The sequence below is a fragment of the Rhinatrema bivittatum genome, chromosome 1 (genome assembly GCF_901001135.1).
Source record: "Rhinatrema bivittatum chromosome 1, aRhiBiv1.1, whole genome shotgun sequence".
Classification (NCBI taxonomy): domain Eukaryota; kingdom Metazoa; phylum Chordata; class Amphibia; order Gymnophiona; family Rhinatrematidae; genus Rhinatrema; species Rhinatrema bivittatum.
This window is the reverse complement of record NC_042615.1, coordinates 448,492,660-448,515,214: the sequence shown is the minus strand read 5'-3', so window position 1 is coordinate 448,515,214 and position 22,555 is coordinate 448,492,660. Positions and strand designations below refer to the sequence as shown.

The 22,555-nt window shown below is 41.2% G+C and overlaps 1 protein-coding gene across 10 annotated transcripts in view; it reads left to right on the top strand.

Annotated features, from left to right (window-relative positions):
• Positions 1–22,555, top strand: part of PTPRD (protein tyrosine phosphatase receptor type D) — a 1,482,181-nt gene that overhangs the window by 1,449,803 nt on the left and 9,823 nt on the right. For all 10 annotated transcript variants that reach the window (XM_029605256.1, XM_029605331.1, XM_029605320.1 and 7 more), the window contains one exon: positions 12,756–12,910. In XM_029605256.1, coding sequence (XP_029461116.1) covers positions 12,756–12,910 — 155 coding nt within the window. The remainder of the gene's footprint in view (positions 1–12,755; positions 12,911–22,555) is intronic.

Genomic DNA, 22,555 nt, shown 5'->3' with positions numbered 1-22,555 from the left:
TGCAGCTAAGACTTTATCTTAGCTGCCAGTCTGTAGTCTATTTCTTGAGCTTTGCTAGATCCCTCATCATGTTTTCCACACCTTCCTGGCTGTCTACCCTGTTGCAGATTTTGGTATCATTGACAAGAAGACAAACCTTTCCCAACAGTCCTTCTGCTATGTTGCTCACGAAAATATTGAAATGAATCAGTCCCAGGACGGAGCCCTGAAGCCACCAATAGAAACGCCCCTCCTGCACTAAGGCCAACATTGTAGTGGGAGTTAAATGTTAGAATGCACACTATATCTCAAAATCTATAGTGCTAATCGGCCAAAAGTGAAAGGACTAATTAGCATAGGAGAATTCATTTCCCAAACGCTATATCAAGATCAGCCACAAGATTCGAAAAAACCCAAACACCCTACCCCCCCTCCCACACACACATAAACACACATTCCCCAGAACAAGCTTGGACCACTCCCATATTCAAAGACTAACCCTCCAATCAAAACCTGACACTCCCCTGTCATCATCAAAGCAAAACACTGTGCTCTCTAATACGAAGGCTGGATCTCGCGTCTCCCAACCTCTAAAGAAGATGTGATGTTAGGTGGTATCATTCAGCAGAGTGTAGTGCTACTAATTGGAGGTCTCTCCTAAAGATTAGGACTTTACGTAATGGTACGAAAACATTTCGGGGGAAGGTTGGGGGCTCAGGGCTTCATATTGCGAGGTTTTCAGGTCATGATTGGGGGTTAGGGCTCATCTTGATAAGAAATGGGTGATGGGCAGATGAAATTTCCTCTTTCTAATTGGCCCGTTCACTTTCAGTTAGTTAGCATTTGAGTGGTTAGCACTTTGAGCAGGTATGATATGTAGTACTTGCATGCTACACATTTTACTTTGACGTGTATGGGATTGTTTTTGCACACTTACTAAAGATGTTTCATTTTCACAGGTGAGCCAAAAAACTTTTGAGGCATTTAGTTGTGTTTTAGCAAGCATGCTAAAAAAGTATATTAGCACACGTTTTAGTGTATATGCCTCAGTAATTGAAATTACAGTACAGTACATTTCTAAATCATAGCCTAATAAGAATGATACTTAAAGTAAATATAATTTTATTCAGTAAAGACAAACTGAGTACTTGTGTAGTAATGACCACATCCTCAGGGGGAAATGAAGGCTCTTATAGAATCTCTTAACAGCACATTATTTAAATTGGATGGCAAGTTATCCAGAAAGTGTTCTAACTTATTGACATCAGTGATAAGTGAATCACTGTACTATGTTTATCATGTGTTGATTCTGCAAGTAGTTGAGTTCAAGTAACATGTCACCTTGAAGATTTCTTTTGCATGCACAGCTATAAAATCTCTTCCTCCCCTGAGTTGAGAAAAATCTCCTCTAAAAGGATTGCAATTAGAAACAGAAAGCAGTTTCAATATAAAGGTTTTACAGCCGAGTACAAAATAGCCAACATGCTGTCCACTGTATTCCATCATCATAAAAAGGTGGGGGTGTCTGTCAAACGAAGACTGATCAACTCCAAATGGTATTAGATGAATTGCCACAATATACAGTTAAAGAACAACAGCCCAGACCAGTTTCTGTAAAGGCAATGCTGTAGTGACTATTTAATATCAATAATCATTCATTTACCAATTTGGCTGATTTAATTTTTTCAGTTTTTTGGGATATGCACATAAAGTCATAAAATGCCTATTAATTTTTCTTTAAATGTATACTCGACTTGTGAAAGTAACCTTTCATCGTACACTGGCAAAGACTTTCAATGTAGCATAAAGACTCATTAAACACATACTTAGCTTCTTGTTGAATTACAGCTCAATAGCTGTACATTCAACATGTGGACTTTGATCTGCCCTGCGGGGAGGCGTTCCTGAAGCCATATTTTCATCAGGGAAGAAAAATAATGCATGTAGATTGCATTTTCAAATCTACGCATGCTACTTTCCAATCAAAATTTTCCACACCAAATTTGGTTCAAATGTCCACAGGTACTTTGTACCCACTGCAGTTTTCAGTGCAAAAGTATACGCGCAATTCCATTCTGAGACTTGGAGCAACGCCCACAGGTAAAACGTACCCGTGGACTCTGTCCCAGTGTGGATGTTTTGAAAAAATTACCTCCTCAGTAACTGAAGAGATGATTGTGCATTCCAGGGTAACATATTGTTTATTAACCATGGGATCAATATGTGAATACTTTAAAATAAAGTCATGGTTGGCTTGGTGTGTTGTGATGAGTCTCATCAAGACCCAGAATAAAGAAGAGCATCATTCTTCATCCATTGTCATTGGAGTGGTGGTAAACACCTTGCTCTTGGGCTACAGAGAATGAGAAGAACACTTCTAGAAAGAAAGGACATTACTGTTTCTCAAAGAAAACTGTATAATACTTATATCCTTCAAGCTCAGAAAAGGGGGAAAAAGATTGCTATTAAAGGGTATATAAGTGAGGTACAATTAATCTTAGAGCACAGGACACAGATTTTCCATGGTTCGGAGGAGGAATGGCAGTGTTTGAAGCATTCTGCTGCAAACAATGAAAACAAGATCATAAATGCCTGAGCATTTAGGTTTCTCTGTGCGATGAGGCATACATTGCTTTTCAAAGCTAGCATTTTTTTTTAATCAGGTTGAGCTATAGTTCACAGCCACTTTCTTTAACTGCGCTTTATTGAATGTGTTTGTGTAGTCAGTATAATAGGAACGAGAATACATCAGCAGTTGAAATGTTAACAATGCATTGCACAGAGCTAAGATTTTCCATGCCTGTACCTCATAGTAGGCCAGGAAAGTTCAATAGAGAAAAGAATAATAAGCACAGAAAGAAATGTACACTGGTATTTTTAAACAGCTTGCATGTCAGCGGTCAAAAGGTAAAGGTAGTTGTTTTGCTGGAAAATAAATGATTGTCTTAAATTTTCAGGCTGATTTCTTTTTTTTTGTGGGCTTAATGTTTCTCTCCATTATTGGCTCGGTTCCACAATACAGGTAATTTGTGGGGGTTTAGCACTTACAGGAGCCCAGCCAGAATACTGTGTTTTAGATGTTGCTTACTTTATGTCACCTCTTTCAAGGATGCTTCAGCTAGTGCTTAGAAGCATGTTGGCATTGCATATTCCATTTCACCCCCACCACGTCAGGAAAATGGATGCCTTCGGCCTGTGCGAGGAATCCAGAAGGCATGAAGGTTAACAGCAAAAGCACAATGCATGTCACTTCTTTGAAATGTCAGAGTTTGCAGTTTAGCAGTGTTCAGATGCTGCAGTCTTACAAGGAAAGAGAAATGTCCTTGTTTTTTAGGCATAGTTTGGGAAAGGCAACCCCATCCCTCAATTTATCTAAATTCTAATGCTGAATTGGGATCCCTCTGCCCCACCCCTCCACCCCCACCCCCTACTTCTTGTCACCCTCCAAACTAAGCAGCCAAACTAGGCCTTTAATTTTCTGCATATGGTACTGTCAAGTCATTTAATTGTAATGACACTGGGAAAGCAGGAACAAGGCATCATTCAACCATATCTTGTGATCTTTATACATGCAGAAAAAATACAATGGCATGCAGTCAGGTCTACTAATGAAATTACACACAGCAAAAGAACATATGTGATAAAAGTAAAATTTGCACGAGCAAACTCAATATACAGTAATCTGGGTACGTTAACCAGATTACTGAGAAAATACGAGGCCGGCATAAAGGATGCACGCCCAATGCATCGGAAGATTAATGACAGGAGCAGAAATTGCTTCTGACTCAGAGCCCACCACAGTTCACTGGGCTGTAGGACACTAGGGGCAAGCCAGTTGCTTATGGTTCGGCACTCTACCAACATGTGTGAAATGAAAGTAAATTACAGTAAATATTGTTCATAAAAATAGGCACATTGTCAGCAAATATCAATCATTTATTTAATGCACATTTGTCACATGCTTGTCAGCTATTCCTGAGTGTGCACAGTGCATGCCAAAGAGAGACAGAACCTATCGTGACTTATTGTGGCATGCTGGGGGGTCATCATAAGGCACCTTTACAGCGGACTTGCCTTTTGCCAAACTCCTTTGCTGAAGGGTTCTTGACTGCATCTTTATTTGGTCAGCAGGAGGCATCCCTGTTCATGTAGGCTTTGTGTGTCAAGAGGATTCTGGAACATTTAAGATTGCAGAACAAGTCTAAGCCTTTCTGTATATCACAATCCCCGAGTGGCATCATTCCGACAAAAGAAAATGCAGCCTTCTCACCGCATACAGTTACTACTAAATAGTAAAACATTTTGAATTAATATACATTATGAAAACCAAGCATAAAAAAGCTTTTTTTTGTTTGAAACAATAAAGAGGAAGTGTTTCTATGTTACTGTAATTGAATGTTTTCCATGTTGATTTTTAATTACTACCTGCAACAACATTACTCCACAATAACAAGGCTTCTTTAGCTGCCAACTTGCCAAAAAAAAAAAAAAAGAAGGCAGTGTGGAGTTCTGAGATATAAAGCAAGCAGTCTGGTTAACAGGTTTCTGTTACCTTGTAAATATAGAGCATGACATTAGTTATATAGTGCCCCAGAGAAAAATAAAAAAGCTTTCAGTGACTTGCTTTCAAATGAGAGTATACTGTGTATGTACATTATTCATAGGACCTTGTAAGACCATTTTGTAAGGGGGATTTCATATATCATTTTCACATAAGAGCTCAAAGCAGAGCTTTGGTATAACATCAAAACCAGTATGTGAGACAAATCTTAGTATTCTAAGAGTTTTGCGTAGATTAATTAATTAAATGCTATGGCATGAAGTAGGATATAGGCAACATCTGTTATATACAACTCTGTTTACAGAAAAGGTGAACATTTATTTTAAAAAATTAATAATAATAATAATATTACCAACAGATTCTGAAGGCTTTAAAGTACCCTACCCTATAGACTCTGTAGACAGTATTTGGAAGACAGTAAGTACAACTGGAAAGCAAGCCAAGTATTGAAGGGGGTCACTGTAAGGGTGTTTTGAAAGATTTTCCTATTAAGCTAAACAAAATATCTCAATAAAGATCTTTCTTCTTTCAGCTGCCAGTGTTAAGTGTTTATTTACAGCCCCCAGCACCACAGCATAGCCCCCTGTCTTTAAATTTGCTATAAATACCCTCTGGTAAGAGGGAAAGGCCTACAGTACTTGAATTTAATCCACTTTGAAGTACTTGAAAGGCGAAGTATAAAATGAATAAATAATAAGAAAAAATCCCAAGGTGCATCTGTGCAATCTGGTCCATTTAAACAGCCCAATAAAACTGCCATTAAAATTACTCGAATTGATCATTCACCCAATGTTTTAAATGGATATAAGAGTGAGGTCTGGCACCTATTTATGATGGGGTAGAATCTCAATATAAATCATGTACTTCTAGTTCTGTAACACACATTCTGTATTTACAGAAATTTCCTCTGCAACAGATCTAGATTGTTTCACCTTACAACTTACTATATCAAAATGAAAAAAGATATTAAAATTCTTGTGTTACTTCAGTAACAGCAACACAGATACCTTCCATTGCCAGAAACTTTGTGAAATAACAAAAAAACCTATAAAAAAAAGATAATCAAAACTTATGTAGCAAACCTGTCCTTACCTCCAGGACACAGAAGAAATCCTACATGGATATTACTACAGGTCCTAGAACACCAATACACTTCTAATGTGAAAAACAGAACAAGCCAGACTACAGTAGATCCCCTACACAGATAGAGCATGCTAGCAGAATCCCTCACCTCGATCACTCGCACAGAGCACAGACCGACTCTTATCAAATATTAAAAAAAAAAGGAAAACTTTCAAAACGGCTTGCATGCAAAGTATCTACAGTAGTTTATAACCTGTGTGCAAACGATATGCACAAATCTGATTACATATTCGCGCAAACATGGTTGCATATGTAAAAACATCAGATAGCACAAGTTCGGACTTATCTGAATAAGTAGCGCCATTTATCCGGATAAATTCTGATTTATCTGGCTAAGTAATGGCAGTTAGCCGGGTAAGTCTGAAAAGCACTACTTAGACGAATAAGTCTTAAAATGCTACTTATAAGACTAAGTCAGATAGCCAAATAAGTTTAAAAAAGCACTACATCGGCTAAATCTAATGGCTGAAGTAGAGCTTTTTGACTTTTCCAGCTTATCTGATTTAGCCAAATAAGTAGCAGCAAAGGTGCTACTTAGCTGTAGAAATTAGAATTTAGTCAGATGAGAACATAAAAACTTAAGAAATTCCCATACTGGGTCAGACAAAGAGTCCATCAAGCCCAGCATCCTGTTTCTAACAGTGGCCAATCCAGGCTACAAGTAGCTGGCAAGTACCCAAAATCTAAATAGATCCAATGCTACTGATGCCAGTAATAGCAGTGGCTACTCCCTAATTCAGTTTGATTAATAGTAGTTAATGGACTTATCCAAACCTTTTTTAAACCCAGTTACACTAACTGGACTAACCACATCCTCTGGCAACAAATTCCAGAGCTTTATTGTGTGTTCAGTGAAAAAGAATTTTCTCTGATTAGTTTTAAATGTGCTACTTGCTAACTTCATGGAGTGTCCTCTATTCCTTCTATTATCTGAAAGAGTAAATAACCAATTCACATTTACCTATTCTAGACCTCTAATGATTTTAAAGACCTCTATCATATCCCCCCTCTGCTGTCTCTTCTCCAAACTGAACAGTCCTAACTTCTTTAGCCTTTCCTCATAGGGAAGCCATTCCATCCCCTTTATCATTTTAGTCGCCCTTCTCTGTACCTTCTCCAGTGCAACTATCTTTTTTGAGATGCAGTTTCCAGAATTGTACACAGTACTCAAGGTGCAGTCTCAGCATGGAGCGATACAAAGGCATTATGACATTTTCTATTTTATTAACCATTCCCTTCCTAATAATTCCTAACATTCTGTTTGCTTTTTTGACTGCCACAGCACAGCAAGCCAATGATTTCAATCTATTATCCACTATGATGCCTAGCTCTTTTTCCTGGGTGGTAGCTCCTAATATGGACCCTCACATCATGTAAATATTTTTCCCTTTATGCATTACCTTGTACTTATCCACATTAAATTTCATCTGCCATTTGATGACCAATCTTCCAGACTTGCAAGGTCCTCCTGCAATACAATCCACTTGTGATTTAACTATTTTGAATAATTTTTTATCATCTGCAAATTTGATTACCTCACTCGTCGTATTCCTTTCCAGATCATTTGTATATATATATATATTGAAAAGCTCCTGTCCAAGTACAGATCCCTGAGGCACTCCACTGTTTACCTTTTTCCATTGAGAAAATTGACCATTTAAATCCTACTCTCTGTTTCCTGTCTTTTAACCAGTTTGTAATCCACGAAAGAACATCGCCTCCTATCCCATGACTTTTAAATTTTCATAGAAGCCTCTCATGAGGGACGTTGTCAAACGCCTTCTGAAAATCCAAATACACTACATCTATCGGTTCACCTTTATCCACAAGTTTATTAAACCCTTCAAAAAAATGAAGCAGATTTGTGAGGCAAGACTTGCCTTGGGTAAATTCATGCTGACGGTGTTCCATTAAACAATGTCTTTCTATATACTCTGATTTTGATCTTTAGAATAGTTTCCACTATTTTTTCCCGACACTGAAATCAAGCTTCCCAGATCACTCCTGGAGCCCTTTTTAAATACTGAGGTTACATTAGCCACCCTCCAGTCTTCAGATACAATGGATGATTTTAATGATAGATTACAAACTTTAACTTATAGATATGAAATTTCATTTTTTAGTTCCTTCAGAACCCTGGGGTGCATGCCATCTGGTCCAGGTGATTTGCTGCTCTAGTTTGTCATTTGGGCCTACTACATCTTCCAGGTTCACAGTGATTTGGTTTGGTTCATCTGACTCATCACCCTTAAAAACCATCTCCGGAACCGGTATCTCCCCAACATCCCAATTTGTAAACACAGAAGCAAAGAATTAATTTAGTCTTTCTGCAATGGCCTTATATTCCCTAAGAGTCCCTTTAACCCTTCGGTCATCTAATGGTCCAACCAACTCCCTCACAGGTTTCCTGCTTCGGATATATTTTTAAAGATTTTTATTATAAGTTTTTGCCTCTACAGCCATCTTCATTTCAAATTCTCTCTTAGCCTGTCTTATCAATGTTTTACATGTAACTTTTTCCTATTTTCTTCAGGTGGATCCTTCTTCCAATTTTTGAAAGATTTTTTTTTACTAAAATAGCCTCTTTTACCTCACCTTTTAACCATGCCAGTAATCATTTTGCCTTCCACCTTTCTTAATGCATGGAATACATCTGTATTGTGCTTCTAAGATTGTATTTTTAAACAATGTCCATGCCTATTGTACACTTTTAATGTTTGCAGCTGACCTTTCAGTTTTTTTTATATTTTCCTCACTTTATAAAAGTTTCCGTTTTGAAAATTTAGTGTTAGAGCTATAGATTTACATATTGTCCCTTTCTAGTCATTAGTTCATATTTTATCATGTTATGATCACTATTGCTAAGTGGCCCCACCACCGTTACTTATTTCAACAAATTCTGTGTTCTACTAAGAATTAGATCTAAAATAGCTACCTCTTTCATTGGTTCCTGAACAATTGCTCCATGAAGCAGTCGTTTATTCCATCCAGGAATTTTACATCTCTAGCATGCCCTAATGTTACATTTACCCTGTCAATGTTAGAGTAATTGGAATCTCCCATTATTATTGCACTGCTAAATTAGTTAGCTTCTCAGATTTCTCTTAGCATTTCATTATTTGTCTGATCATTTTGGCCAGGTGGATGGTAGTATATTCCCACCACTATACTCTTACCCAACACACATGATTTCTACCCATATAGATTCTACTGAGCATTTAGTCTCTTGTATGAACTTTATACTGTTGAACTCTATGCCGTCCCAGAGATAAAGTGCCACACCCCCACCGATTTGATCCCCCTATCATTGCAATATAATTTGTACCCTGATATAGCATTGTCCCATTGGTTATCCTCCTTCCTCCAGGTCTCTGAGATGTCAGTTAAGTCTATCTCATCATTCACTGCTATACACCCTGAGGTAGATTTTCAAAGCCTCACGCGTGTGTCTATGTGCATGTGGTTCCTGGCGCACGCACATGGATGTGCCGATTCTATAATATGCAAGCGTCATCTCACGCATGTTATAAAATACGATACCCATGCGCACATGAGCACTTGATTTTATATTGGTGCGCACATTTTGGGGCGGGTCATGACTCGCACTTGCGAGGAGGGTGTTTTTAAATAAAAAGTGCAGCAACATGAATGGCCTTTCCCCAGTTCCCTCCCAGACCGCTCCAATTAAGGAGCAGACTGGGAGGGAACTTCCCTAGCCCACTATCTACTCTACTTCCTTTTTCCCCTCCCGACCTCTAAAACCCCTCTTCCTATGATTTTTTTTTTTGGAACTTACTTCTTCTTGCAAGAGGAAGTAAGTTTGCGATGCGCACTTCCCCGAGACAGAGCCTAATGGCCGCTGATCCAGCCGGCTCCCGCCCTGCCCCACCCCTTTTACTGAGCCCAGCACTTCCGCACTTGGGGCACACATGGCCTGGCCATGCTCATATCCTCCTGTGTTTGCATGTGCTGGGCTTTTAAAATTTGGTCTGCTACCTCTCCCATCTTATTTCTTAGAGTTCTAGCATTGGCGTACAGACATTTCAAAGTGCGTTTTTTGTTCGTATTAACAACCTGCTTTTCAGTTGATAGGGATAATTTGGAATCCTTTAGCTCAGGTGATCCTGTACTTATAGGCATATGGACTACTTTTGCTTTTATTGGAACCTCTCTGTTGGGATGCCCTAACTCTCCTGTTTCATTATTATTCTTCGAAGATACCTTCCTCTGAACCATGCACTGCTGAGTGATTGTTAGCTTTCCACCTTATTCTAGTTTAAAAGCTGCTCTATCTCTACTCTGGTTAAGGTGGAGCCCGTCCTTTTGGAAAAGTCTCCCCCTTCCCCAAAAAGTTGTCCAGTTCCTTACAATACTGAATCTCTCTTCCCTGCCCCATCGTCTCATCCATGCATTGAGACTCCAGAGCTCTGCCTGCCTCTGGGGACAACACGTGGAATAGGGAGCTTTTCATTGAATGCCACCCTGGAGGTTCTGGATTTCAGCTTTCTACTTAAAATCCTAAAAAGTGTATGCAAATGATATATCTGCATATTTGTACTGTAGACTTTAAAGAGATACACAAGTAGATTTTACTTGCATTTTTTAGATGCATTTACCCCCCATAAGTTGACTTTTAAATGTGCAAGTCGGGGAATTTTCTAACATGAACATGGCAATCAAATTACCAGTTTTACCAATTAGTCTGCCAGTTCGCTCTTCTGGTGAACTGGTAGACTCCCTACCCAGTCTATCCTGATATAGCACTGTCCCATGGTTATCCTCCTTCTGCCAGGTGTCTGAGATGCCAATTATGTCAATCTCATCATTCACTGCTATACACTATGAGATAGATTTTCAAAGCCTCACGTACGCGCCCATGTGCATGCAGATCCTGGCGTTTCACTGAGACGCTCTACCCAGTCATTTTTTCACTTTTAAGATGTTGATGATCACTTACTCCTGATACTGAGCAGAAGGAAATGTACACAAGTAAGGTGCCACATTTACATGTGGAAATTGCTTATAAAATAGTAACTTATATAAATATTTGCTGCTTACCAGAACTCCCCTGGCTTGCCTCTTTTTTACATGTATAAGTTTGCTTGCTGACTCTGATTTACATTTGTATTTTGAGGTTTTTAAAATAGCATATACTCACACATATGCTATTTTACACACTTAAGTACTGTTTTTTTTCATGTGCAACTTTTGAAAATTCACCTTTAAAGCAGAACAAATTAGAAGAGAAACATACCATGCAGCACCAGATAAAGAGAATCAGAAATTCATTACCTCCTATACTAAGTAAAATACACAGATTATAAGAAATGCACATTCCCAAAATGACATATTCCATGCTCTAAAACTGAAAATAAAATATTTTCTTTTCTACCTTTGTTGTCTCGGCATTTAACTTTTTTTTAAATTGGGTTGTCCTGGCTTTTCTTTTTGGTCTTCTCTTGTGATCTTTTCAGGGGCTCCTTTCCATTTTCTTATCTCTCCTCCTGTCTTCTTCACTTCCTCTCCCAATGTCTGACATTGATCTTTCCTCTTGATCTTCATTCATAGCTAAATTTCTCCCTTCCTTCTCCCCCTCTTTAATCCTTCAGTACTCTGTCTCCATCTTTTCACCTTTTACCTAGCTACCAGCTTTTCATTTCCCATTCCTCAGTCCTTCCATTCCTCATTCCTTCCATAGTTTCATATTCCCACTTTCACCCACTCCCTAGTTCTCCATTTCTAGTTTTCCCATTTCTGTACTCACCTCCCTCCCAACTTTCAACTACCTTTATCTGCCTCCAATACTCTCACCAGCTAGCTCTCCTTTTCCTGTCACTTCTTCCCTCCCTGGCCTCTAACCCATTATTCTGTCTCTTTCCTCCATCCCCAGCCTCCTGTTCCTTCTGTTTCACTGCCTACCCATCCCCATTCTGACCCCCTTCACAGACCCATCCCTATCCTCTCTCATCCCTCTACAGCATCCCCATTCCTTTCTACTGCCTCTCATCCTCTCTTCAGTTTTCCATGTCATTCACACCACCTTTCAAACACCACCCTACCCTTCAGCTGCCTTCTTTCACCTCATCTATACCCTCCTAACCCATCTAACACAGCCCCACTCATTCCCACTCTCTTACTAGTCTCCACTGTCCCGTCCCCCCAAAATCCCTTCTCTGCCATCCCTTTCTCTATCTCCAAGATCCTACTTTTCTCACCTAATTTCAGAGTCCTTGCTTCCCTCTGCCCCAAATCCCTGTGTCCCCATTCGTCTTCTCTCCCCACCCCAGTCCCCCAAGTCACCCGCTTTCCTCCAAATCCTTGAATTCCCTGTTGCAGCTGAACTGCATGGGACTAGATACCCCATGGTTCAAAGAGCTCAGATTTCAACCAAGCAGCTTCCAGAAGGAGGGAAAGAGGCACCTAGGCCAGCAGCAGAAGCAGCAGCTGGACTGACTTTACAGGTGCTGGCCGAGGGATGACAAATCATTTTTTCAGAGGGAGGCATGCCACCCTGTATTGATGCCCCTGACCCTAAATATCTATATCCTAGAGAAGATAGAGATGGAATATCATAGAGACATTGAAGTACCTCTCAGAACTATAAATGCACAAGAAGAAAGCATGGTATGAAGGGAAGACTCAGGTGTAACATTAGGAAGCATTTTGTCACAGAATAATTGGTAGAACCAGCCTCCCACTGTAGGTGTTTGGAGTTAAAACAGAAACAGAATTCAAGACAGCAATGAAGGAAAAGCCAGCCGTTAAGCAGAATGTATGATATTTCAGCAGTAAAGAAATTGGATCATATGCTTCTTATTTGTAACCATATTTTATGTTTCCGTATGCAAACCTGTATCAAGAAGAAATCAGACAAAGTAGTAGCAATTGTAGAAGTTATAGAAGCCTTGGCAAGGCAATTCTAGGAAAGAAGGTTCCAATGATGGCATTCAAGATGCCTTGCTTGCAACAGATGTTAGATCCTTTCCTGATATTATTACTGTACGTTTCATGTTGGCCTACCGACTCTGAATGCTGACATTTCTTTTTATGGTTCTCATCTGTCTCTTTAAAGGACGGCCAGTCCCGAACAGTGCGGCAGTTCCAGTTCACTGACTGGCCAGAACAAGGAGTGCCAAAGTCTGGGGAAGGGTTTATCGATTTCATAGGCCAAGTGCATAAAACAAAAGAGCAGTTTGGTCAGGATGGGCCAATCTCTGTTCATTGCAGGTGAGCTTAAAAAACAACAACTTGTTTTTCATAAATATCTTTCATATGGAAGTAAATGTGGTTCTTTGACTTCTCCACAGACATGAAATTGGTACATTGAAGCCATGCCATCACATGTGTGAGAAAAAATGTCTTAACACCTTGCAAGTTCGACTCTTTTTTTTGTAGTGCTGGAGCTTTTCACCAGTGATATACCTTATTGCCTTAACAACTGTTTACTTTGAGTATCTGTCTTTCAAAGTTTCATCACTTTGTACTGTATAACATAGATCACATGTTTACACATGACTAATTAATTGTGATAGCCCTGTGAGATTAAAGGACTTTACTTCTTCTCTGGCAAAATTAATAAAGCTACATTGATGGCAGTAAGTTAGTCATAGAGGTCATATACATTCCCTGGCATTTTGTTTGGAAAGAATTGTACATCAGATCAATAAGGAATCTATTTTTTTGTGATTCCTCCTATCCACAGTGGGCAATTAAATTATCCCTAAATAAAGAGTCAAAAATCAAAAAGGCAAACATTTCTGAGAACTACAATGCACTGCTAATTCAGGCCCAGGGGGTGTCATTGAGCTGATACCAACTGCTGTCTCCTTCACAGATCTGGAGAAGGGATCCATAGCCCTGGTTCATGGTTTCTCTCCTCCCAAAGCAATGCTGATCATTTATCAGAAGTTCCTGAAAGTGCATGTACAGCATGCATTTTTATAATGGCTGCTGTAACATCCACCAAACATGTACTTCTTTTATTCAATTTAAAAACCTTTGTCACTTTTTTTCTTGGCTCCACTATGGCTTTTACTCATTCCAAAGATGAAACCATGTGTTTCCAGTGACAGGAAGTACCATAATACACCATCCACAGAAAATGGGTGTTCCATAGTACTGGAGTGGAGGAATAGCAGCCTAGTGGTTAGAACAGCAGTTTATAAACTTAGGGAAACCAAGGTTCAAATCCCACTGCTGCTCCTTGTGACCTAGGGCAAGTCACTTTACCCTCCATTTTCTCAGGTGCAAAACAGAATGTGGAATATAAATCAAATAAATAGTATCTAGGCATGTTTGTTGGTTATTAATTTCTGAGGACTCTTCTGATTGGTCAAAGTTTCCTCAGAATATCTTAGTTGCTAAAATACTACTTTGCTATCTGTGTATCACTTTTTTTTTTAATTTTATTTAAGTGCCAGTCTCTTAAATTACATACACTAGTGAATAAAGTCAACATTTATAGAAATATGTGCCTCGTTAGGAATGTTTTATGTAACAGTTTATGTTACAAATGAGATAAATTTAGGAAACTATTCAGATAGGAATCAATTCTCCCAAATGTAGAGATTAGAAACATTTCTGGGAGAAAGTTATTCATCATTATCACTGAGTATAAATGCATCTCATTGGCTCTAAGTGGCATTGAAAAATACATGAACACCTTATATTCTCTCAGGGCAGGGTCTCCAAGTGGATGAGTTTTGTGCATACAATTACAGGAACGAATCTCACATATAAGTCAGGGTATATTGGGTACAGTGTAGTCTCTCCAATTTACTGTTAATGCTCATCTTAATATTTGCTTTCTACCAAAGAGAGATTCTTTCTGGAGTTCATAGTGTGCAATATGTACAGACAATGTATCCAGGTACGTTTGAAAGTTCTTTTTATTCAGGCCGGAGGTGCCCAGTGCAATTGGGTCTCCTGTTGAGACCTGCTCCTGTCCAACTCATGATACTGGATGAGGTTCATTGCAACTTGCATTATCTTACTTGGACATCGAGACTTGAAGAATATCTGAATTTGAGTATATAGAGAACTGACCAAATGACGTAAACTGTAATAAGAGCCAGAGACCAAAAACAGTACTCACACTTTATTCTCCATATTGCTTAAATATGCCCAGCCCACATTTTTATGATTCCGTGGGGAAAAGGATATATTTAAAAAAAAATAGCATAATCCATGCACCAAAAGCAGATTTTCAGAAGGTCAAATGCTTGCTCCATGATTGCTCTGGTGGGCCATTGGTTATTACTGTAGCAACTCATCAGAGTCATCAGAAATGGAGTTAAAAGGCAGAGCAAGGTAGGATACATATTATCACTTAAAAACATACAAGGACCCAGGAATCACTTACCAGCTTCACATTTCCTGAGAACTCTATTCACAGTCACTTCCACATCTAGCCAGAAGAACTCCTTATCGTGATCATGCACGATAGTTTCAGGATCCTCTGTCTTAATATATGGGCATTGTGGCAGTGCCCAGAACATTTGGTCACCAGAGATATAAATGTGTTATTATTCATTAGCTTGTATATGATAGATAAGTGAATGTAGTTAATGTAGCTGGGTTTAAAAAGGATTGGATAAGTTCTTGGAGGAAAAGTCCATTACCTGCTATTAAGCTAACTTAGAAAATAGCCACTGCTATTACTAGCAACAGTAACATGGGATAAACTTAGTTTTTGGGAACTTGCCAGGTTCTTATGGGCTGGATTGGCCACTGTTGGAGACAGGATGCTGGGCTTGTTGGACCCTTGTGCAGGATGCTGGGCTTGTTGGACCCTTGTGCACTGTTATAACAGTCCTTTGTGATTCATGTTGCTAATGTTACATTGCTGTGTGGCAATGGGGTCTGTATCTTCTCGTATTCCCACAGACCTGTAGTTTGAGGGAGTCATGGATGTGTGCTGTGTGGTTAGAGAAAAGGAGAACTGCATTTGTGAAAAGGGTTTGCCTACACGGTTTTAAAGGGTAGTCAAAGCATTTCTCACCATGGATCACAGTGCACACCTTTTAGAAACCTCTTAGATAACTATGTATCTGTCCACCATGATCACCTCATCGTAATAATGCAAGCCTCATTTGCCTTTCCGTTACAAATGTGCACCCTCTCAGATTTGTGTTTTGCCATATTCATTGTTTAAAATCTATCCATTGTAGGAGAAGGCCATTAGAATTGTTTAGTGCTATTACCTGAGAGAGTAAAACAAGAGGAGCCATGCCAGCTAGCAGCTTTCCTGTTTTTCAAAGGGCGAAAGGCAGGTATTAAAAGTGGCAAAATTGCTCCCCTAGGAAGTAATGGTAGTTGTGTGTGTGGCTGCATCCAGCAGCTTTTCAACCCAGACATATTCCATCCTTGGGCAAGTGCAAATCTGTTCAGGTAGAAGAGGTGAGAGAGGCGTGCATGTATGTAACTGAATGGCTGCTTGTTGGCACGACTGCGGATAGAATAGAGGGAGTGGATGAGCAATGTCTGCAATGGCTTCTCCTGCTGTGCACCTCAGATATATTGGGGGGGGGGAGGGGGGAGAGGGGTTCCAGGCTGGAATGCCTGTTTCCTTCTCTTGCCAAATATTTTGTGGCTATCTCCTTTTATGACAGTTGCTGTTCAGTAAAATCCCACATATTTCCCACTGTTTGCCCTCCAGGGCCTAAAGAGAATTTGAATCAATTGAGTCCTCATTTATTTCTTTAGGATTTCAGGCGGCTAACAGCTCATAAGACAGAAATGTCCCTGCTGTATTCAGTTTTAGTCTGTCACATTTTTATGAGCATAACCCATGATTTACGGTAAAGACTTATAAACATTTTGCTGATGTTGTGCCATTTTGCACCATTCAGCTGCACTCACTAGTGAATTAAATTGTGTCATCTCAGTTAAACAGAGTGCTGCTTCGGGTCCCTGACAGCACACGTATTCCGTTGCGTCTCTTTTCTCCCTTCGCACCCTAGCATTTCCTTGACGTGGACATGGTTAGCCCTCCCTAGTGTCATCAAATCTGTCAACGGGAGGGCTTGATCGAACGCGCTGTACCTCAGCAAAAAACAACAAAAAAACCCCCCAATAAGCTCCTGCAACCCGAGGCCCAGTGAAAACAGTCTGTCGTTCTTATGGCTTTGATGGCAGCGGAGGAAAAATAAGCAATCTTTAAAAGAAAAAAAAAAAACTGCGAGAAGTATTGCGACCTGCACTTTTGTTTTCTCATCACTCTAGAATACTAAACGTTCTCCCTTGAAGATCGCACGCTGTTTTAATATGCTTGTCAGCTACCGTGAAAAAAGGAAATGAATCCATCCGTTTTCTGCAGCCTTTACCCGAGCGTTTCTCTGACTGTTTAATTAGGATCTGAAGCAGTGGAGATTTTTCATAGCATTCATTGTTTTCCTCATTATCCTAACCCTCCAGATGCTTTTTTTGTTTGCTTCTTGATGATACAACAGCATGTATTGCTCTCTGGTTTCTGGTGCAAGAAGGGTTCCAAATAGCCTGATTCAAACTAAGGGTGGAGCGGGTCGCACCCCTGACGGTACACCCCTGGAGTACCGTCAGGGGTGCTTAGGACATCTGTGCTTCATCTGCCGGCATGCGAGAGGCTCGATTTCAAATGTACACATTGCGTTCATTTTCATATATAAAAAGAATCCTGAAAAATGCCCTATCCAGAGCCTCCTGCGATTTGATACATATCAGTCGTCGTCATGTGAAGCTATGGCCACCAAAAGAATAAGGCGCTAAACTTTTCCAAGTAAGTAAGATTTATTTTTATTTGGCAAAATTCAACGTTTTAAAATAGAAACCACCTTTCATGCCACGGTTGCTGTTGTGCATCGCCTATTTCACATTTGTAAGATGTCATTAGTGCCACTTGTCAGTGATCTCGTTTTTTTATGTGCAGTCACTGATGTTCCAAACTTGTCAGGTCACGGAGGAGCGTTTAAAATTCAGCTGAACCATTTTAAGCTGTTATCTGGAAAATACAGTGGGGTCAGGTTGGATATCTCGCCCGTTCACTTTGAAAGCAGCACACGGTGGGACCCACATCTTATAAGCTGAGCCCTTGGCTCCCTCGATTCCACGTCGCAAAATCTGACTCTTGCTATGGGGCTGAGCTGGGTGTACACTTGCAATTTCCTTCTTCTCTTTGTCAGCTGATTCCCCCTCTTCCCTGCACTGATCAAGCCTGCAGGAAAAAGGAGGTAAGTGGCAGCACCTTGAGTCATGCCCTCTGCTGCCACTTCAGACCCGGCTGTTGTTTTAAGCCATGCAGAATGCCCATAGTGCTTTGTGAGTCAAAGTGGAGTCAGGTCCTGGGTGGCCGAGGGGGAAGGGGACAACCCAAGGCACTACAGTGCACAGCTTCCTCCCTGCCATCTCTATCAGCACTGGAGGGGGGAATTATGGGTTAGGGGAGAAAGCAATATGTAAAACAGGAGCATGGAGGGATGGGGAGGAATATATGAAAGAAGCATTGCAGTGTGTGTGTGTGTGTGTGTGTGAAAGAGGAGCTGAGTGGGATTGTGAAAGGGAGGCCAAAGCATGGGGATGTGAAAGAGGAGGCACTGTGTGCATGTGTTTTGGCCGTTGAGATGGAGATCAGAGGTAGGTCACCTGGGATAGGGAGTGAAAGAGGAATCAAGGTGAGGAGCAGGGAAAGAGGCAGTGAGGACTGGAAAGAGACAGACTTCCTTTCGTTATCCCTGATCTTTCCTCCCTATCTTTTCCCTACCCCAAGGATTTCCATTTTCCTTCCCCACATCGTTACTTCTGGTTCCCCACTCATAAAACTCCCAAAAGAACAAAAAAAAATTAACATATAAAAAAGCAAGACTGGAAAACTTTTATTTTTATTTTGCTGATTCAAATGTATGCCAAATTGCTACATAATTTTCTTACCCTTGTCACAGATTTTACTCCTGAACTGCCACAGGAATCTAGCAACTGTGATTATAAGCCCCTGAAAAGAAAAATGAAAACACTGACTGTCCCATTACTAGGGGAGAGCAATTTCTGTGAGCCATGTGGAGATGTGCGTGGGTGTTGTTCTGGGCGGTGATAAGGCTTTCCTCGCTCACAGGAAGGGCCGAGAAAAAGGGCAGGTCTCGGCAGCAGCATCTGGCTGTCGGGGCTGGGGCAGTTGTGGGGCTGCCTGCTGCTGCGAGAATTGGAGATTCGGGCAGTATTTGGAGAGATCTCTGACCAGGGAGAGATCTTCCAGCATGCAGCCTAATGGGCGTTTGCAGCAGAAGGGTAGTTGGGGCGTCAGGTTCTTAGGGGTGTGGTGGCTGTTGAGGGTGAAAGGGCTGCACGGTGGCCATTTTAGTTGAGGGCAAGTTTTCCCTTAGTGGCCATTTTAGTTAGGGGTAGGTTAGAGGTGGCAGTGGCCATTTTGAAAAAGGGCAACAGTCTAGTTAGGGAAGGACATTGTCTAGGAAAGGGCTATGAATGTGATTTAGGATTCGTTTAAAAAATATGAAGCGGAAGCAGCGTTCAGGGACAAATGCCCTAGCAGGGCATATAAGTCAGCCAGGCGATGCACTAGTTTAGGGGCACTGGATTATTAATTCGACCAGTGGGGGGGGGGGGTGCATTTTACTAGGGAACTTTTGCTTCCTGCACTGAGGATCCAAAAAAAAATATTTTTATATGACGTCAGGTGCAGCGACAAGATATGTGGATAGCTTCAAAGAGAAAGGATGAGTCTGTAGTGCAACTCGTATGCATGTTAGTAAAGCCCGGGTATCAGCCTCTAGGACTGGGACATCAGCATCAATGGTATAGTGGTGAGCATGGTTACCTTCCAAGCTATTGACCCGGGTTCATTTCCCGGCCAATACATCAATACTGACCCAAAACTTTCATTCTAATCCGGTGCAGCGAGGAGGCAGAAAATCATCAAACTGAGGTCACCCTCACAGCAATAAGGGTAGCCTCAGTGCTTGCCAGACAAACATCGAAGATCTCATGTTTGAGTTTCATCAGCAAGTGTAGAAACATGGTATGGACTGGCTGCAGCAGCACATGGCAAGCCTAGCAGTCCCTGACAGCAAAGGATGGGAAGGACAGGGGTTGTCCCGCAAAACAGTGATATTCCTTCCTCTCCAAAAAGCCAGTCAGGTCCCCAACTGGTGGACCAAGGTAATTCAGTTGCACAAAGCAACTCTGACTCTGACTCATCCCCTGCCAGTAGCAAGGAGGAACTAGCTCCAGCTACAGTCATGCAGAATGCATGAAAATAATTTAAGAAGACATAAATTATTTTCATGCATTCTGCATGACTGTAGCTGGAGCTATTTCCTCCTTGCTACTGGCAGGGGATGAGTCAGAGTCGGAGTTGCTTTGTGCAACTGAATTACCTTGGTCCACCAGTTGGGGACCTGACTGGCTTTTTGGAGAGGAAGGAATATCACTGTTTTGCGGGACAACCCCTGTCCTTCCCATCCTTTGCTGTCAGGGACTGCTAGGCTTGCCATGTGCTGCTGCAGCCAGTCCATACCATGTTTCTACACTTGCTGATGAAAAATCTGGAAAATCTGGAAAATCTGGCTTTGCCACAAGTGTATCAGGCGCAGATACCCTCATTGGTTGGGCAGGGTTCTGTAAATTCGTTGGGGACCTCCCTTAGGCAGTCGATATCTACACTGACACTCAAGGAGGAAGTTTAATGGGGGTTAAACTCGCTTTCATGCAGCCTGCCAAAGTTTTAAAAACATACACAATCAGATAACTGCATTTTACATATTCATGAGCATGGTAGTGGAGCATGAGTCAGAACAGGCTCCTTAATCAGATACCTAGACACAATCATGAAAGGCACAAGTACAGAGGTTGGTTGAACTATAACATTAAGTTTTGGAGAAGCATGGTGCAAGACAGCTTTATTTCCTGAAGGCACAGGGTGTTGGACCCATAGCTGGATGAGATGATGTTTCACAGGTCATCAATATCAGAGGGGCCAAATTTCAACACAGGTGGCTCACAGGAGAGGAGGCTGCCACCTTCAAGTGCATTTGCTCCTCTTTTGGTCTTGGCCCACACCCGACAAACCAATGCCGGGGCACAAGGGATCGAAGGCAGCAGCCTCTTACCCCCACTCACAGTGCAGAAAGTTTTGGCACCAACACCTGTCAACGTTGACACCATGAAGTCCCGGCTGCAGCGCAACCCCCTATAGAGTAAGGCCATGGAGCTCACTGTGGGCTTCACTGCCGGTTTTCCTATCCAAGAACATTCTGACCCCCTAGCCCAGATTCTCCCTATCCGCAGTGCTAAATCATTATCGACTCATGAGGGTGAGGCAGAGAAGAAAATCTCTGCTGAAGTCACTAGGGATAGGTCCATGGGCCACTGTGCAGTATTTTATGCATCCGTATATTCGCAATAGCAATCACTAGGGAGGCTGGTGATCAGGTTGAGCTGGCAAAGGCTTACATATAGTCCACATTACGTCTGTTGCCAGTTTTTCCCGAATCCTTTCACCTCCTGTGATTTCAGTTGAGAGTATCTAACACAAAGAATGTGTGGCACAAGGTTACATTATTGTTTAATACATCTCCATAGATTTATTAATTTTATAATAAAACAGAAAAAATGTTAATGCATATTTGCAAAACCTTTGCCGGCAGCATTCCACATAGGGATAAACAGAGCCTATTTTACTTTGCTGGCAGCATTTCACATAGGGGCTCTGTTTACCCCTATGTGAAACGCTGCCAGCAAAGTTTTTGCAAATATCACCACAGCACCTGCCGCCTTATAAGTTAACTCTGAACTGGTACAGTAAGTTGTTGTTCAAGGGTCAAACTGAATCCCCCATCGATCCCTTTCCTGATGTTGAGCTTTGCCGCCGACACTGGTTTATTTTTTGCAGTCTCTCAAAGAAATCCTACTGTTACTGATGCTACTCATTCCCTAAATTTCCCTTCACCTGATGCTGAGACAGCTGCCAGTACTTAGTCTTTGAAGCCTTCTCTCAATCTTCACCACTACTAAAACTAAATTACCCTCAAGATTTCCCTATATGAAAATTTTACAAATATGCTCCGTATCAAGATTTTGTAGACTATGGCTCCAGTTCCCTCAGTAACTGAGCCTTAGTATGTATATACCTGTGGTTTCACCCTCGTCTGATGTGAATGTCTGTTGGTTCCCCTGACGCAGCCTTGACGTGAAACACGGCCGTGTCGGAGCTTCCTTGGATAATAAGAGTACATTGTATTAATCATTTTTCTGTTTTGTTATAAAATTAATAAATCTATGGAGATGTATTGAACAGTAATGTACCCTTGTGCCACCCATTTTTTGTGTTAGATATTTTTTTATATATATGTGTGTTGTTTACCCTGCCCTTATCATGTATTTCAGTTGAGAGGCCAATTCTACTTTGATAGGTGCATCCTGTTGGGCTGTTCGAACTTATGCGCCTACTTTGAGCGGTTCAGGTCCTTTTCTACATTGGGTGGTCGAGCAGCGGTCAGGGTCCACACGGATGGCTCACTATCTTGTCGATTTCCTATTCGTGGGTAGGCATGCATTGGACTGCGGGCACCTATTGGTCGTATTTCAGGCCGTCCCAGAGGAGCTTGGCATCCCACTAGCTAAGGAGAAAATGGAAGGGCCATCTAGATTGACAACCTTCCTCGGAATAGAGTTAGATGGGGAAGTGCAGATATCCAGACTACCTAGGATAAAGTTTGAAACTAGGCAAACCTGTTTAGGATATCTGCGGCAGCAAGAGAGTGACCTGGCATCATTTTCAGTCCCTTATAGGGCTTCGCAGATCCGCATCCAGGGTTATTCCAGTGGGGAGGGCCCCCTTGCACAGGTTAGCTTTGGCTACCTTTGGTCACAGCAGATGTTGTCGAA